This window comes from Pleuronectes platessa, chromosome 16, assembly GCF_947347685.1.
Source record: "Pleuronectes platessa chromosome 16, fPlePla1.1, whole genome shotgun sequence".
Classification (NCBI taxonomy): Eukaryota; Metazoa; Chordata; class Actinopteri; order Pleuronectiformes; family Pleuronectidae; genus Pleuronectes; species Pleuronectes platessa.
Genome location: NC_070641.1, coordinates 22,582,396 through 22,599,240, shown reverse-complemented (window position 1 = coordinate 22,599,240; position 16,845 = coordinate 22,582,396). Strand labels below are relative to the sequence as shown.

The window sequence follows — 16,845 nt, the reverse complement described above, 5'->3', positions numbered from 1 at the left end:
TAAATATTAAAAACACACAATTTGTTGTCAGTGGTGTTGTGGTATGATGTGTAGCTGTGTATTTTCACCTGCAGGGGGCGCACACTGCTCTACTGTGAGTATCAGTCACTTCTAATGATGTGGTTTTAAATCCACATTTTCCCCTGTCACATGAATACTGTTATAAAATGAATAATTCATGGTACCTGACTTATTGGACGAGTCTATTCACTGGATTCAAATGATGCGTCTCAATGTCGCTGCCAAGCTGAATAATTGGAGGAACTTTAATCTCCATTAAAGCCCAAAAGGCCTTAACTTTGAATGTGGATAATAAAATCCTATGTTGACAGTGTTAATAAATGTTGTGCTGATACTCATTTGAATATGAGATCATTTGAATTCCTCCCTCACAGCCGTGGAGCGAGTGAGTGACAGCTGTCAGAACAGGAGCGTGGACACGTCAGGATGTATCAGTAAACTGGGGCGTGACAGTGGTGAGGGGACATTGGACGGACACTGTCTGTTCCCATCATCGGAGCTGGAGGACACGTCTCCAGACACCAGATAATGATCATCTAATGAGTTTTGAACAAGGAGAAGATAATAAATACATAAAGCAGAGTTTCATTGCTGTCGCAGATGCAGAGGAACAAAACAAGAACTTTATCTGCAGCCTGATGTCCGTGTCTGTGTCTGTGTCTCTGTCTGTGTCTCTGTCTGTGTCTCTGTCTCTGTCTGTGTCTGTGTCCAGAGGTTGGATGTTTGTGATTCATGAGCCAGAGAAACTAATTTTTCTCAAGGTTTTGTTTTTTTAAAGGGAACATTTCTGAATAAGCTTTTTCAAAATTCATCATCCTTGATAAAAGATTAAAAAGAGATGTTACCAATGTTAAAACTGCAGCTGACTTCATCAGAACCCTTCATTTTATTACATGAACAGTATTATTAATTTGCTGTCGTCTTCTTGGTTCTCCCTGTTCTTCTTTTTCTTTTATTACTTTTAAATTATGCTTCCTTCTTATTTCTTATTCCTTTATTAAATTGTTTTTATTGACTTTTTCCAATGTCCAGTGTCCTGTGAGTATCATGTGTCCGTCAAAGCACTTTGTAAACAAAGGTGCTATATACATTAAGTTATTAATATAATCCTTATTGAATGAAAACTTGATCAACTGAACACATGACAACATAAATCCACTTTTCTAGTGTTAAATAACATCCAGTTTAAAATATATTGTTACGTATAATTACAAAATAAGATCTATATTCATAAGCTTCAGTTCATCCATCAGACAGAAACTGTGTGAGCCACTGAAAACATCCAGGTCAGAGTCAGGGGGGGGACATTTCGAAATTTTGTCTTTATTGAGAAAGAAAAGCACAGAACCATCAATTTCATCAGCTTCACCATAAATCACATGAATCAGTATCCTTTGTTTTATTTTTACAAAACATTTACATCTAACAGTGCCTCACTCTAGAAATACACCACGTGGTTATAAAAGGAACATCCACCGTGCACTGATGATCCAAAGCTTTGTTGTGTGTGTGTGTTTCTGAGCATGAAAACCTCCCCTCAGGTATCAGGTGTGTCATCCATCATCTTCATCGGCCTCAGTTACATTCATCATCATCATCATCATCATCATCATCACAACAGTTACATCAGCATTCGATTCTCTGGCAACAACCTCCACCCGACAACATGTGACTCCAGGGTTTGAATGGACATTGATTTTGGATGAAGAGGAGAAATGACTGGATGTCGAGTGAAGGGGTCGAGGGGAAGAGGAGTCTCGGGAGGAGGGAATGAGGATGAAGAGATGAGGATGAAGAGATGAGGGTGAAGAGATGAGGGAAGAAGGAATGGTAGGATGATGAAAGGATGATGATTGGGATGAGGGAAGGCGGATGATGGATGAAGGGATGAAGGGATGAGGGAAGAGATGAGGGTGAAGAGATGAGGGAAGGAGGATGAGGGATGAAGGGATGAAGGGATGAGGGAAGAGAAGAAGAAAGGATGAAGGAAAGGGGATGAAAGGATGAGAGATGAGGGTGAAGAGATGAGGATGAAGAGATGAGGGTGAAGAGATGAATGTAGGGATGAGGGAAGGACGAATGGAAGGAGGATGAAAGGATGATGATTGGGATGAGGGAAGGAGGATGATGAGATGAGGGAAGGAGGATGAAGACATGAGGGAAGGAGGATGATGAGATGAGAGATGAAAAGATGGATGAAGGGATGAGGGGTGAAGGAAGAATAGAATGTGGATGGAGTTTCTTTTTCAACTTTCTCCAGGGAAGGTAAAGGTTGGGTTGGAGATACCGAGACAAGCGAAGCGTGATTGGTTGATTGGTCCCATGTGGGCCGGTGATTAGGGGCGTGGCTGAGGGCGTGACCCTGAAGTTACCTGGTTAACTAACACTCAGATTAAAGTCATGTGACCGCGGGGAGGAGCCTCCTCATGACGTCAGAAACTCCACATGTTTAAACTTCATGCAGCAAAACTCCACAAACCTCAAACCGGAGCCTTGAGACATACGACGCAAATAAAAGACTAACTTCGATTTAAAAAAAACACCTTTAAGATAATTTGTGCAAACATCACTTGACACCGAGTCATGTGACCGGAGCCCGAGCCCTCACACAAACACCACAGTTTACTCTTTACTCTTTTCTGCTGAGGCTGTTCTATAGAACCGGAGACGACGTGTTTCTCCTCTGCCTCACACAGAACTATTTAAAACCATTATGGATTATATGATCATGAGAATGGGAGCTCAGGTTTGTGTCGTAAGGTTAATTACAGGAGCGAGTTAATGACGACTCCCTCTCAAGAGGTTTCTGACATTAGGATCTAGACATGTAAATCTAAACGTGTTCCCTTCTCTCTCTCTCTCTCTCTCTCTCTCTACAAGCCGCTGCCGCTGCCCTCCACGTCGTCCACCACCAGCGAGCGCTTACGCAGCACGGAGTTCCCCTTCCTGCCGCCCCTGGCCTGCAGTGGCAGCTTGGTCTGGCAGGGGGCGCGGTACTGGGGCAGGCCCGTCTTGGTGGTGTCCAGCTCCTCGGGGTCGTCCCGCTGAGCCCTGAGGGCGGCGATCACGTCCTTGTCCGACGGGCTGAGGGTCAGGCAGCCGCAGGGGCGACCTCCGTCCCCCTCCGTCCCCACGTCTCCGGCCTCTCCCACGTCCTCTGGGTCGTCCTCCACCGCCATGAAGGCGTCTCCCCACAGGCTCTCACACAGGTCCCTGCCGTGCTGGTACATCTGCACACACACATGCAACATGTTGTATGACCCTCTGAAATCACAGTTTCTTTACTCAAGCAGAAGCACAGGGACACGAGGATTGAACCGCTGATATTCTGGTTAGTGGACCGACCCGCTTCACCCCCTGAGCCACAGCCACCCCCATGTAGTAGACCTGTAAAGTCACAAACCTGATGCTGAGTGACTTTACCTTAAAGTGGCAATGACAAGAGTTCTACGAGTTCTTTATATGATTCCTCATATTTGATTGGTGCAATTTTCACCACTGCTTCTTGCATTGTCCAGTAAATTAACAGCAATTGTCACATTGTTGTCGTTCGGCCTCTTTCTGCTTGTGAACATCTATTGAAATAAGTGGTTTTGGCCTCTCTCTCTCTCTCTCTCTCTCTCTCTCTCTCTCTCTCTCTGTCTCGCTCGCCGCACCTCGTCTCCATCGACCTTGGGAGCAAAGTAAAAAGAGAAAACGACCTTGAAACGCTCCCGCTGGCATCTGAAAGATTTCATCTCTCAAGGCACAAAGACGATTCAGTCGGGCTTCACAGATCCAGACAAATGGGAAAGGTCGAGTCCCGGGAACCTTTTGTGTTGCTGTCGGACGGGAAAAGTCGTTTTCACTTTGAGGGAGAAACTTCAATTAGTGCTGAGATCAGCTCGGTGCGAAAAAAAAACCTCCACTTCTCTCTAATAAGACACGATGAGGATTATTTCATCACGTTGAGGAGACACGACACAATTCCACGTTTAAGCCGTTTAACTGTAAAGAGCCTGGACTCAGAGGGGAATGCTAATTAGTGAAGTTTCAGAGGGACACACACACTGTGCTTTTCTGGTTTTAAGCCTCATTCTGTCTCTGTGGTGTCTGTCTCCATCATTAGGACGTTCTGCAAAGCTCCTACTATAGCTCACTTTGTCAAAGGACTTCCACTGTACCCCCCCGCCCCCCCCCATCCCCACCACCACACACACACACACACACTGCATTCTGAGTCCCTCGTGCTTATTGCCGCACTTGCTGTTTGTGTATCGCTCTTAGTTTCTCTCTATCGCTCGCCCCCACCGGTACGTCTGCTCCCTCTCATCCTCCCTGTCTGTCGGGGGGGTGGGGTGGGGTGGGGTGGGTGTGTGGGGGGGGGGGATTAAAGCCTGAGTCACACAGGGAGCTCAGAGAAGAAGAAGCTGTAATATATTTACAGGCTTGGAAGGACAAAGGGGATGAGTGCAATTTCTCTTCACTACACACACACACACACACACCGTCTGTCTGGAGCTCAGGTCTTATCACAGACACACACATGCACGCAAACACAAAACACGCACACACACACACACACACACACAAATACACGCAAACAACAAACTTGTTTTTTGTCTCCATTAAGACTAGTCCCCATAATGGGACTGTGTAAACAGATTTACGTCCTCAAATCATGAGGAAAACCTGGACCACATGCACGCACACACACACACACACACACACACACACACACCCAGACACACACACACACACTTTGCCCCCCCCGGCAGACAGTATTTGCTGCCAGAGCTAATTCAGTACAACAACAAGTGTCATTAGACGACATGGTGTGATGGTTAAGTGTGATAGAGAAGTTTTCCTGGGGCGGAGTTCTCGTCTCAGCCAGTCCTGCCCCCCCCACCCCCCCCACACACACACACACACACACACACACACCCCGGTAATATGACATCACACCTGGTGGACAGAGGGACGCCGAGAACAGGTCGAGATAAACACTTTAATCTGTAACAGCTTAGAGCGACGATTTGCTGTCTTGGCCAAGGGTCAACTATTTTTAAACAAAAGAAGAAAGGAAAGAAATGTCTCAATGATTTGAGAAGTATATTAATAACTATTTTATTGCTCTTGGTATTTCTGTATCCTTGTGTTTATTCTATTGTTGTATTTTAACTGCATTGTTAAGCACCGGTCTGATTTTAAGCCTGTCAACATAAACTACTAATGATTATTCACTATATTTTGTCTCATTATAAAGTTTTTACAGCATCATATACCGCAAAGAAAATATTTGTGAAACTCTATGTACTTCTTCCCGTTTAACAACTGATATGCACCCGGTAAATAATACCAGCAATACTAGTAATATACCAGTACGTAATACCTGGTAAAAAATATGTGTACAATTTAAGTGTTGCCCTGTAATTGGCACCGACATTGTGTGACCACTTCACCTTCCTGTGACCATTAACCAGTGTTCTTGAAGCCGTGTGTGTGTCGGTGCCAGCGCCCTGGCACACACACACACACACACACACACACACACACACACACACACACACACACACACACACACACACACACACACACACACACACACACACACACACACACACACAAGGCCGCTCTTTGCAGATTCAACCTCATTCCCACAAAACCAGGAGCAGAACGATTGGAACGCCGAGAGAAATCAGACCTTGGCTCACAAATAATGTTACCAGCGAGTACAAAGAGAGGGAGAGAGACGTGGAGTGCCAGAGGGATTTTCGCATGCTGTGTGTGTGTGTGTGTGTGTGTGTGTGTGTGTGTGTGTGTGTGTGTGTGTGTGTGTCTCTAAATATATTCACTTGTTTCTATGCAAATTGATATCTTCTGCAGTCAGCATTTACAAATCCTTTCTGCATCTCGGTTTATTTATTCCACACGCATACACCTCAATTTGTTTCTATCCATCTATCACTCTTCCTTTTCATTTCTTTCACCTCTTATTAATCTCTTTTACTCTTCTCCTATTCGTCTGTATGAAATGTGCTTCACAAATCAAACAGCTCTGCCTCTCAGGTGAACCCACCGAGGATTCTGCAACGGTTTAATGAGGATTATTTCTTCTGAATCACAGAGAAACTCAGCAGTTAATGATTTGAAAGCAAAGCCTCAAACGTAATCTTTGAATTCACAGTCCCTGCGTCTGTTCATGTGTCCTGTGCAGCTCGTCTCAGCCGTGTTGAGCCACCGTGAAATCTCCCATCTCTGCCGGCTGAGAAACAAAATGAAGCTTTACTGCCGTGACCTCCAAAAAGAGGCAGGCGCTTGTTTGCAGCCGCTCAGAGAGGAGATATATATATATATATATATATATATATATATATATTTATATATTTATATATGTTGGACGTGCTGTGATTCATTTGTTTTGTATTCTGGAGACGTTTGAAACGCACAGTTGGAAAACAACTTATTTTGTGCCATTAGTGTGTCTGCATTCATACAAATGCAAATTGGAGATAGATAGAGAGAGAGATGGAGAGATAGATAGATAGATAGATAGATAGAGAGAGAGAGATATGGATAGATAGATAGATAGATAGATAGATAGATAGATAGATAGATAGATAGATAAAGAGAGAGAGAGAGAGAGAGAGAAATATGGAGAGATATATATAGATAGATAGATAGATAGATAGACAGACATACAGACAGATAAATAGATGAATAGATTAATAGATAGATAGATAGAAAGATAGATAGATAGATAGATAGAGAGATAGACAGATAGATAGATAGATAGATAGATAGATAGACAGATAGACAGATAGATAGATATATAGATAGATAGATAGATAGATAGATAGATAGATAGATAGATAGATAGATAGACAGATAGAGAGATAGACAGATAGATAGATATACAGACAGATAAATAGATAGATAGATAGATAGATAGATAGATAGATAGATAGATAGACAGATAGAGAGATAGATAGATAGATAGACAGATAGACAGATAGATAGATATATATATAGATAGATAGATAGATAGATAGATAGATAGATAGACAGATAGAGAGATAGACAGATAGATAGATATACAGACAGATAAATAGATAGATAGATAGATAGACAGATAGAGAGATAGACAGATAGATAGATAGACAGATAGAGAGATAGATAGATAGATAGATAGATAGATAGATAGATAGATAGATAGACAGATAGAGAGATAGATAGATAGATAGACAGATAGATAGATATATAGATAGATAGATAGATAGATAGATAGATAGATAGATAGATAGATAGATAGACAGATAGAGAGATAGACAGATAGATAGATATACAGACAGATAAATAGATAGATAGATAGATAGACAGATAGAGAGATAGACAGATAGATAGATAGACAGATAGACAGACAGATAAATAGATAGATAGATAGATAGATAGATAGATAGATAGATAGATAGATAGATGGATAGACAGATATACAGATAGATGGATGGATAGATGGATGGATTTGGGGCTCAGCTGTTCTCCAGCCCCTCGGCCACTCTGTCTCTTTTTAAATCACACAGCTGATTCCTGTCCACTGATGCAGGACCGACTCTTTTCATGCTTCAGCCTCAGCTCTGCTGTTAACCCTTCGCTCACCTCAGCCTCTCGGGACCAGCGACACTCGGACTCTACGGGGACACGGTGTCCGACCTCGGGGATGAGACACGCAGCTCAGAGCTCAGACCTCAGTTGAATGGACTCAAAGCTCAAACGCCTCCTGTGAAGCTCTTTTCAGTGAAAAGTTAAGAAGTGATGAGGAGGAAGATCACAGCTGCCCCGGCCTACCTGCTGATACTGGACACAGGATCCAGTGCAGTTCTGTCCCCGGGGGTCTCTGGCCCAGTTACGAGCGCAGGTCATGTCCATCCTGCAGGCGTCAAACCTGAAGAGAAGCAGTGTTCTTCAGTCAGTCAATGTTGTGAAACCACAAATTACAACAACTGAACTTTGATCTTAAACAGTTGAGACATCGTTGTCATCAGAGTAAAACAACAATTTTTGTTTTGTAGAAATTTGTAGATAAACCAGGTAGGATGAACGCAAAGTTTTCAAATGTCACTCTGCATCATCGACTGTTTTTTAAAAAGCTCTGAACACAAACAATAAAACTAAATTCTGATCTAAACTGGATCAAATCAAGAGAAACTTAATATTATAATACATGTGTATTATTCACAATAGGGGAAGTAATAAAGATAGAGATAGAACATTTCTGTCTGTGTTGAACTACACTGGTCTTTTTAACATCCCAGCACCACCAGCACTAACTCAACTGGTTGTCGATCCCATCTTGTCGGCCATCGTTACACATATTTGTCGCCTCCTTCATCAGAAACGACTCTGGACTAAGGTTGATGAATGCAACCTTGGTTTTTTATCTCGGTCGTAGAGTTTCATGCTGTTTATTGGACACTCGGTCTCAGGATGAGACTGTGGACACAGAGACTCTGCGTCCTTACGGGCGGAGGGGGACACATGTAGTGATTGTGATTTAGGTTTTGCTCGGTGGAGCGGTCGACAGCCTCACCAATCACGACAGAAGCTGTGGCAGAGCGGCACGGCCTGGATGTACGAGCGGCGGTGGGGGTGAGGCCAGCGGGCGGCGTCGGGGGAGCAGCGGTAAAAACAGGACACTCGCTTCAGGAAACCTTCACACCTGAGGAGAGAGAGAGAGGGGGGGGGGGGGCGGTCAGAGCTGAGGTGAGGATCAGTGAAACATCTGTCGATCTAGAGATCAACACCTGAGAGAAGAGTCACAGACACTAAAGCTACTTCATCCAGCAACACAACAGATTATCTGGCCTCTGGATTTCAGCTGTTAATCCATCGAGTGTAAATAAAGATGGCCGACGTGACGTCTCCCCAAAAGTGAAGCCAGCTGCAGAACAGGTCAAAAACCTCCCACCTCCATGTTAGCAGATGGGACATGGACCAAACTTAAAGGTCAAACAAAAGATGGTTTCTGTCCTTTTAGGAAGTTCGTATCACATTTTATATCGAAGTTTGTTTTTAACTAGTTATTCTTTGCTATAAAAACGGGGGTGAAACATCATGATTGACAGCTGAGACTGCCTCCTAATTGGTCAAGCCTATGTATAGACGGGACCTTGCTACCGAGGCTCCACCCCCCCCCCCCCCCTATTACTGGAGCTCAGACTCTGTATCCAGGATATCTTTGATCCATCTCTGGATAGGGGGACGAGTTGTCCTTCTTTATATACAGTATCCACACATCTAGAATATGTTTAACAACATTAGCAATATTAGTATTTTTGGTCCCCACCAACTAGATTCTACACTTTGTTTATGATTCAATCGCAAACTTTCTTTCCTTGGGGTTCAGTGCTATGCAGGAATAACAATGAGAGCTATGACAGTTTAACAAGAACAGAGGGTCAAGTTGCTAAATGACCTGTACATTTATGAAATATGTACCAGTATACTTTATAGATGCTTGGAGGTGAACATGTGTGAGTCTGGATCCACAGAGGGAGACTTACTCGGAGCTCAGGGGCCCGCACTTGTCCCAGGGTTGGTTCTCGTTGCTGGCGGAGGGGACGTGGGAGACGTCCTGGATGTTGTCCTCCGTGCAGCAGCTGTCTGTCGGCAGCGAGGACAGAGGAAACCTTTCAACCAGCTCTGACTCAGCACCTTTGTGTGTCTGTGCACGTGCAGCGTCACTTACTGTCGGCGTACAGGGCGCAGTCCCTCAGGTGGGGCTCCGGGCCCGGGGACGCCTTGTGTTTGCCGTCTTGAAGACACAACCCCTCGGAGTGGGCTCCGCCAATCAGCACGGCCGCCAGGTACACACAGACCAACAACTGAGGGCGAGAGGTGACTTCCATCTCTGCAGAGTCTGGGGACGAGTTCAGCACGTTGGACAGCGGCACACACAATACAGACACACAATACAGACACACAATACAGACACACAATACAGACACACAATACAGACACACAACTGTGATATAATGTGATGAATAACAACCAGCCCCTATAGACACACACACACACACACACACACACACACACACTCAGACACACAATCTAACGTGATAATGTGATGAATAACAACCAGCCCCTATAGACACACACACACACTCAAACACAGACACACAATCTAATGTGATAATTTGATGAATAAGAACCAGCCCCTATAGACTCACACACACAGGGACACACTCACACACAGACACACAATCTAATGGGATAATGTGATGAATAAGAACCAGCCCCTATAGACACACACACACACACACCTGACACACCTGACACACACGACACACACACACACACACACACATACACACACACACACACACACATACACACACACACACACACAAACTTATGGGATAATGTTATGAATAAGAATCAGCCCCTATAGACACACACACACACACACACACACACACACACACACACACACACACACACACAAACAGACACACACACACACTTACACACAGACACACAATCTAATGGGATAATGTGATGAATAAGAATCAGCCCCTATAGACACACACACACACACACACACACACACACACACACACACACACACACACACAAACAGACACACACACACACTTACACACAGACACACAATCTAATGGGATAATGTGACGAATAAGAATCAGCCCCTATAGACACACTCACACACAGACACACAATCTAATGTGTTAATGTGATGAATGAGAATCAGCCCCTATAGACCCCCCCCCCCAGCCTCCTGTCATCAGCCGGTCACAGACGAGTACAGACGGTCAGTGGTCCAGCTCAGCGGCTCCCCCTCCCTGCGGGCGGTGCCCTCGCAGACGGGCTGAGTCTAATCACTTGGGACTGAGGCACCGAGCTGAGATGGACGACGTGCGTCGGTGTTTAATCTGACGGGCGACGCTCTGATCCGCGGGACTCGACCGTGTGGTCTTACACAACGAGCCGGGTGAACACACATCCAACAACTTCCACACATGAGTTCAATCCCACTTTGAAACGTTTGTATGAGCAGATTAGAAACAACACAAAACAGACACAACTATGTTTAACTTTAATACAATCATGTGGCCTACAAAATAAATGCAAGGCCACCGGTGAAAACTTATTGAAGCTTAATTCTTATCACCAAAATGAATCCATTGACATGAATCACCTCCTCCATGTTAGCAGAGGGGACATGGACCACGTCAAATACATTACTTATGAATGTTAAAGAGTTTATTTATATGATAAGTTTGCTTTTAGTTTGTTATTTGGTTCTATAAAACTTGTGATTGGTCGAGAGCTTGTTTCAGGCAGAACCTCGATACCGACGCTCCATCGCTGATTAACTTATCATTCAGACTATAAAAAGGAATCTGAGGACACAAAACTCATTGCAGCTTAATTCTTTTCACCAAAATTCTGCACAAAACATATAATTCACAACGTATTAGAAATAAAACACAACTTAACCAAGGCTACACATGCAAAATCTAATTTAATCCAAACTTTGACCTGAAAAGAATCAAGATCAAAATGGAATCTGAGTTTTTTTAGACCTTGAGTAATAGTTTAGTGTCTTAGTTTGTTGTTCATGATCCAATGATTTTAAAATCAGAATTAAATCATCTCAGTCATTTCCCCTGATGACAAAGAAAAGCAGCTCATCTGTTACCTGTGGAATCTGTCATCCCTGATTTTACAGACATTTCTAATGACTCTTTATAAATGTCTCACACGCGTCCTCACACAAACCCCCACCGGTGTGTGTCTGTCACTCAGATCAATCAGCTGTTTCCTGTCGTCTCTCTGAGCAGCCGACATGTTATCATCAGTGTTTGTATTTACCTGTCGCTGCAGAAGAAGATGCTCCGTCCTGATCTGTCTCCTCTTTGGTGAGTGACTGTTTTCCTCTCGGCGTGTTGCTGTGAATCCTCGGTGCTCCAGTCTCCTCCTCTCTCTCTGTCTCTCTCCCACCCTCTCTCTCTCCCTCCCTCCCTCCCTCTCTCTCCCTCCCTCCCTCCCTCCCTCTCTCTCTCTCTCTGTGTGTGTGTGTGTGCTGGCTGTGATCTCTGCTGCCCGGGGGCCGCTGCTCACTACTTTGTCACCGGTTTATCTGAAGGACATTTCACTCCCCACCACCGGGCAACTCAGCCCTCCCTCTACCCCATGCTGGGAAGACCTCTCTCTCTCTCCCTCCCTCCCTCTTTTGCACACACACAGAGAGAGAGAGAGAGAGAGGCCGGTCTCCCTCCTTGTTAATCTCCCAATGAGATGTTTACCAAATCCTCCTTGGTGACAGCCCCCCCCCCCCCCCCCCCCTTCCTCCAGTCCTGAGCGCTAATAACACACCACCGACAGAAACACGGAGAAAACACGTTGAGTACATTTCAAGGCCTCGACTCCAAGATCTCATGAGCGATGAGTTGCCCTTGATTGGAGAGGCTGGTTCACCGGGGGTGCTGAGTCACACCTGTCCTCCCCCGGCCCTCTCTCTCTCTCTCTCTCTCTCTCTCTCTCTCTCTCTCCTTCTCTCTCTCTCTCACACTGAGGTCAGGGCTTTTTGCAGACGACAGGGTCAGAGCAGGATATAGCTGAGATATAATACTGCTGAGGAAACACATCTCTGTGGAACAACCTCCCCCCCCCCCTCAGTGCACAACCCGAGTTTTATAGACACAGTGTTAATTTGTCACCTGTGTGCAGAGACGACACACGGGTCATACGTGCTCTGTGGCCATTGATGCTACCAAAAGGTGTGAAACCCTAAAAGCATGTGATCCATTCTTTCCCCCCGTGAAACTCTGCTCGAGGTTAAATGGACACGTGAGAGTGAGTCAGTGTGTTTTTCCACCATATGTGTATTATTGCACACACAAGCTTTTAATCTCACCTCCTCTCGGACCCGGTGCGCCAACCTAATCCCCGGCTCTCTCTCTCTCTCTCTCTCTCTCTCTCTCTCTCTCTCTCCCTCTCTCTCTCTCTCTCTCTCTCTCTCTCAAGGCGCTTGGCAGCAGAGGAACAGATGGACAGCGTCTTGTGGCCTAGATACGTTTGCCTAAAACCAGGCCTGTGAAATTGGTGACGTGCCGTAGACCTGATTGGTTGTGGCGATGGAATTCGTGCAGGGCCAGGAAAGGACCAGACATGTTGGCCGTGCATCACATAAACACGCAGACTGAGCGCGGTGGAAAATGGCCCCTCGGTGCAGATCGGGAGGAAATGAGGGCCACCCGAGGGTTTCATAACCGCTAGAGGGTCGTCACCACAGAGCACTTTATTTCTGGGGGTGAGAGCGGAGGGGCGGGAGGCAGACGAGCAGCTCTCCTCCTGGTAATTAGAGGAGGAATAACGATATCCTTTGTGCCGGGGCTATTCAGGGAGCAGAGAGCGGGAGGACAAAGCCGGCCGGCCCTGCTCTCTGTGTACCCTTGTTGTCTTTCTCATTTAACAGGGCTGGGTCACTGCCTGCGTTCGGGGCCCTGCAGCCGGGCCCTCGGCTGGCAAACACCGTCACCCATTCCTGTCCACTCACTAAATGACAAACATTCATTTCCGCCAGTTAGAGCTCCTTTGATTTGTGCCACTGACCTATTTCACCGGGATGGCAGAGTCGCCGTTGCATGAAGTTTGGAAATAATAATAATAAACATGAAATGATTAAAAGAAAAAATAGTTGAAGTGTTAAAAAAAGCTGATAAAACAGTAGAGCTCAGAAGAGCAGATTATTCCCTGATGAGGAAAAACTCGTAAATTAAAAAAATGTGAAAAAGAAATGTGCTCTGGATCTGCACTAAAATGAAATGGGTTCTTCTGTGACTCATATCACATCTTTCTACCAAGCTTCATGGAAATCTGATTTGTTGTTTTTGTGTAATCTTGTTCACAAACAAACAAACTACCAACAAACAGACAGGTGGTTAAAAAGTAACCTTCCTGGCGGAGGTGATTAACATAGTTCACTAAGCTGATGTATGTGTATGGTTGAGATAGAAATGAAATCAAAGCCTTAATGAGAATCTTAAGTTTCTTCTGGATAAAAACAAAATGGACAAACAAATGATCTACTCTAGTTTAATTAACAGCTTGAATAAGAACATATCAGGATGATGTTTATGTTTATGGGACCAAAACGTTTGTGAATCACTGTTATGGATATTTCATTTAGTTGTGTATTTAATGCTTTGTTTGCTGTTTGTAACATGATTCTGGATTTGGTCTCTGTCAGCTGCAGTTTATCTCACCTCACAACATCTTCTCTCTACAAAAGGTCAAATCCAGTGACCTTTGAGACGACACAAATGTCACTGGTCAAATACCAAATTTTTGCTGTTACTAATTATGGGTTCTTTGCTCGGAAGGAAGTTCCAAATGTCACCAGGAGTCTGAGGTTGGTAGTTTGATAAGAATGTACATTTTTCTTATTTCTGTTATTTCTTCGTAATTTTGTCCAAAAGCTTTGTCGAGGTGAGTGAACAACAAACAAATACAAATCACTTGAAGTTATTATTTATAAAATACAATCATCTCACAGACATTCAAACAATCATATTTAAAACACACATCATCTCCAACAGATCAACTCTTTAAAATAATATCTGTTTCATCTCCATTCAGTCTGAAGCATGATGAAGAGTTTGTGTTTCATAACGTCTCTTCTTCTATGAGCCTGTGGTTGGTTGTTGTCCCAGTTCTCCACCTAGTGGCCACATGGCAGCACTGCAAGTCTCTTTCATTCTTATTCCCTCATGGTCAGGACTCCAGTTCAGTGCAGGAACCAGATTAAATCACTTTTATTCTGTGGGATTTACTTTACTGCCACAAACCTCCACCCTCGCCTCTGCTGCCTCCTCCTCCTTCTCCTTCACCTCCTTCACCTCCTTCTCCTTCACCTCCTGGACATGCTGATGACAGAGTTCCTCTCAGGATGGACTGTGACTGTGAGGAGGCTCAGAACAGCTGCTCGCCCTTTTCCTCTTTATCTGCTCGACCCTGTTCGCTCACGTCAAATCCCCGGAGCCGGCCGGGTGCCAGAGAACGTCAACAACACCTGTGAGAGGCCGGAGGCAGGAAGGAGGAGGCCTCAGGTCTGCAGGAGTCCAGGTGCCAGTCAAATATAGAAGGAGTGGGCTGACCTCAGCTGCATTTCAGGACCAAGGTCAGCGGCACCAACAACAAACCACTGACACACGAACAAAACCATCAAACTCTTATTATTAAAGTGTTATATTTACCACTTCCTGTCTCTAAACACCCAGTTTGGATGCTTGAATTCTCTCTATAGAGATTATTTCAGGTTGAGATATGAAAAACGAGTTTCTCTTCTCACTGAATGAGTCATTTTTCTCTTGAACTATGTCCGGCTCCTCCTAAATACCCAGACTGCACTCTGTTTCCCTCCCTGTGTCCGGGTCCCAGCTGCAGGACCCAAAGCTCAACTGGTGAACAGGGGTTTAATAAGAAAAAAAGGGAGGTAACCAGTGCAAGGAAACCAGTTACATTTATAAATGAAACTAAACACACACACACGTAAACAGACAACCTGACAAAAACAAAGGGAGACGAACACATGCAGAGATAATTGAAACAGGAAGTAAAGCTAGGGACAGACACAAAGAAATGAGTTTCAAAATAAAACAGGATAGGGAGGTTGAAAACAAAAAAACACAACAGAAATCAAAACCATGAGAAAAACAACAACAACTCTTAAGTCTATAGCTGCAAAACCACAACCTCACAACACATGCAAACACAAGAAGTTCCATCCACTGACGAGCAGCTGACTACAACAACATCACAAAGCACTGAACTACAGCAGGTTCATAGTATTTGCATGTGTTTTGATATTTTTGCATGTGTCATCACAGTGATGAAGATGTGTTTGCATGGGTTTTTCTCCATGTGCAGTGCGTTGAGCTGTAATAATAAATAATTATATAATTCTCACATGATTCTCCTGAGCTCCTCTCACATTAGATCCTGTCTCTTTGCTTCTGGGATGGAGGCCGTGGTCTGTCGCAGCTCATTTCCTCTGCTCGCGTAAGAAGGTGGAATAAAAACCCAGCGGCCGGCGTTAGAGAGGACGAGCCTGTGACTCAGGATCACTCTGACATTTTGACTGTGATCAGGGGACGTGGAGACACAAGCCAGAGACAGATCTGGACGTCTGAGCCGTGGGGCTGCAGCTCCGGGCAGATTCATCACAGGCCTCCGGACAGATTCATGTTTGCATCACAAGCAGCTGCAGATGGATGAAGGAGGAAGACGAGCAGGTGTGTCTGTCCCATAACTCTGCTCCTGAGCTGACACGTGGGACAGCAGATCGATGGAGGACGACGGTGGACGACAGAAGACAAAAGACCGTCATATAACAAACTGAGCTATTTTTTTCCTGCACACGTCAGAGAAGGTTCATCAATCTGAGCTCAGAGCTGCAGATCTGAGCTGCTTCTCATCTCAGAGGTTATGATTCCATTGTTTGTTTTGTTAGCAGGATTCTGCAAAATCTACTGGACAGATACCAGGAAGCTCAGTGGAAGAATGTGAGAAATGTTTACAACGTTTACAATTTGCTGTGGATCCAGATCAGGGTGTTTCTTAAAATATTTTCCTTGATTTCTCTGAGAATTACGTGTGAATCCTGATAAAATAAATAAATATAATAAAAATGTATATTGATCTTTATTAGTTATGATGAGTTTGTGCAAATCTGTGCGTCTCCATATGAAAGTAAGGAACTGGCGGTGTGAGAGTAAGGGTGGAGGTGGAGATGTGTGTGTGTCTGTGGTAGTGTCATTGTTTAGC

General features: G+C 44.6%; 1 protein-coding gene across 1 annotated transcript; it reads right to left on the bottom strand.

The window, feature by feature from the left end:
- Window positions 1-1,324: 1,324 nt before the first annotated feature.
- On the bottom strand, window positions 1,325-12,006 carry rtbdn (retbindin). Its single transcript, XM_053443752.1, has 6 exons — window positions 11,890-12,006; window positions 9,746-9,916; window positions 9,561-9,660; window positions 8,588-8,716; window positions 7,846-7,942; window positions 1,325-3,251 (listed from the first exon to the last, which is right to left on the bottom strand). The coding sequence occupies exons 2-6, from the start codon at window positions 9,903-9,905 to the stop codon at window positions 2,895-2,897; spliced, it is 843 nt and encodes a 280-aa protein (XP_053299727.1). The 5' UTR covers window positions 9,906-9,916; window positions 11,890-12,006; the 3' UTR covers window positions 1,325-2,894.
- Window positions 12,007-16,845: the final 4,839 nt, after the last annotated feature.

Excerpts from the sequence above, each read along its gene's own strand:
- rtbdn (XM_053443752.1), bottom strand. The coding sequence starts at position 9,905 with ATGGAAGTCACCTCTCGCCCTCAGTTGTTGGTCTGTGTGTACCTGGCG. Across the intron at positions 8,717-9,560 it reads TGCGGGCCCCTGAGCTCCGA|GTGTGAAGGTTTCCTGAAGC; the intron begins GTAAGTCTCCCT and ends CTCTCTCCTCAG. Across the intron at positions 3,252-7,845 it reads CCTGTGTCCAGTATCAGCAG|ATGTACCAGCACGGCAGGGA; the intron begins GTAGGCCGGGGC and ends GTGTGTGTGCAG.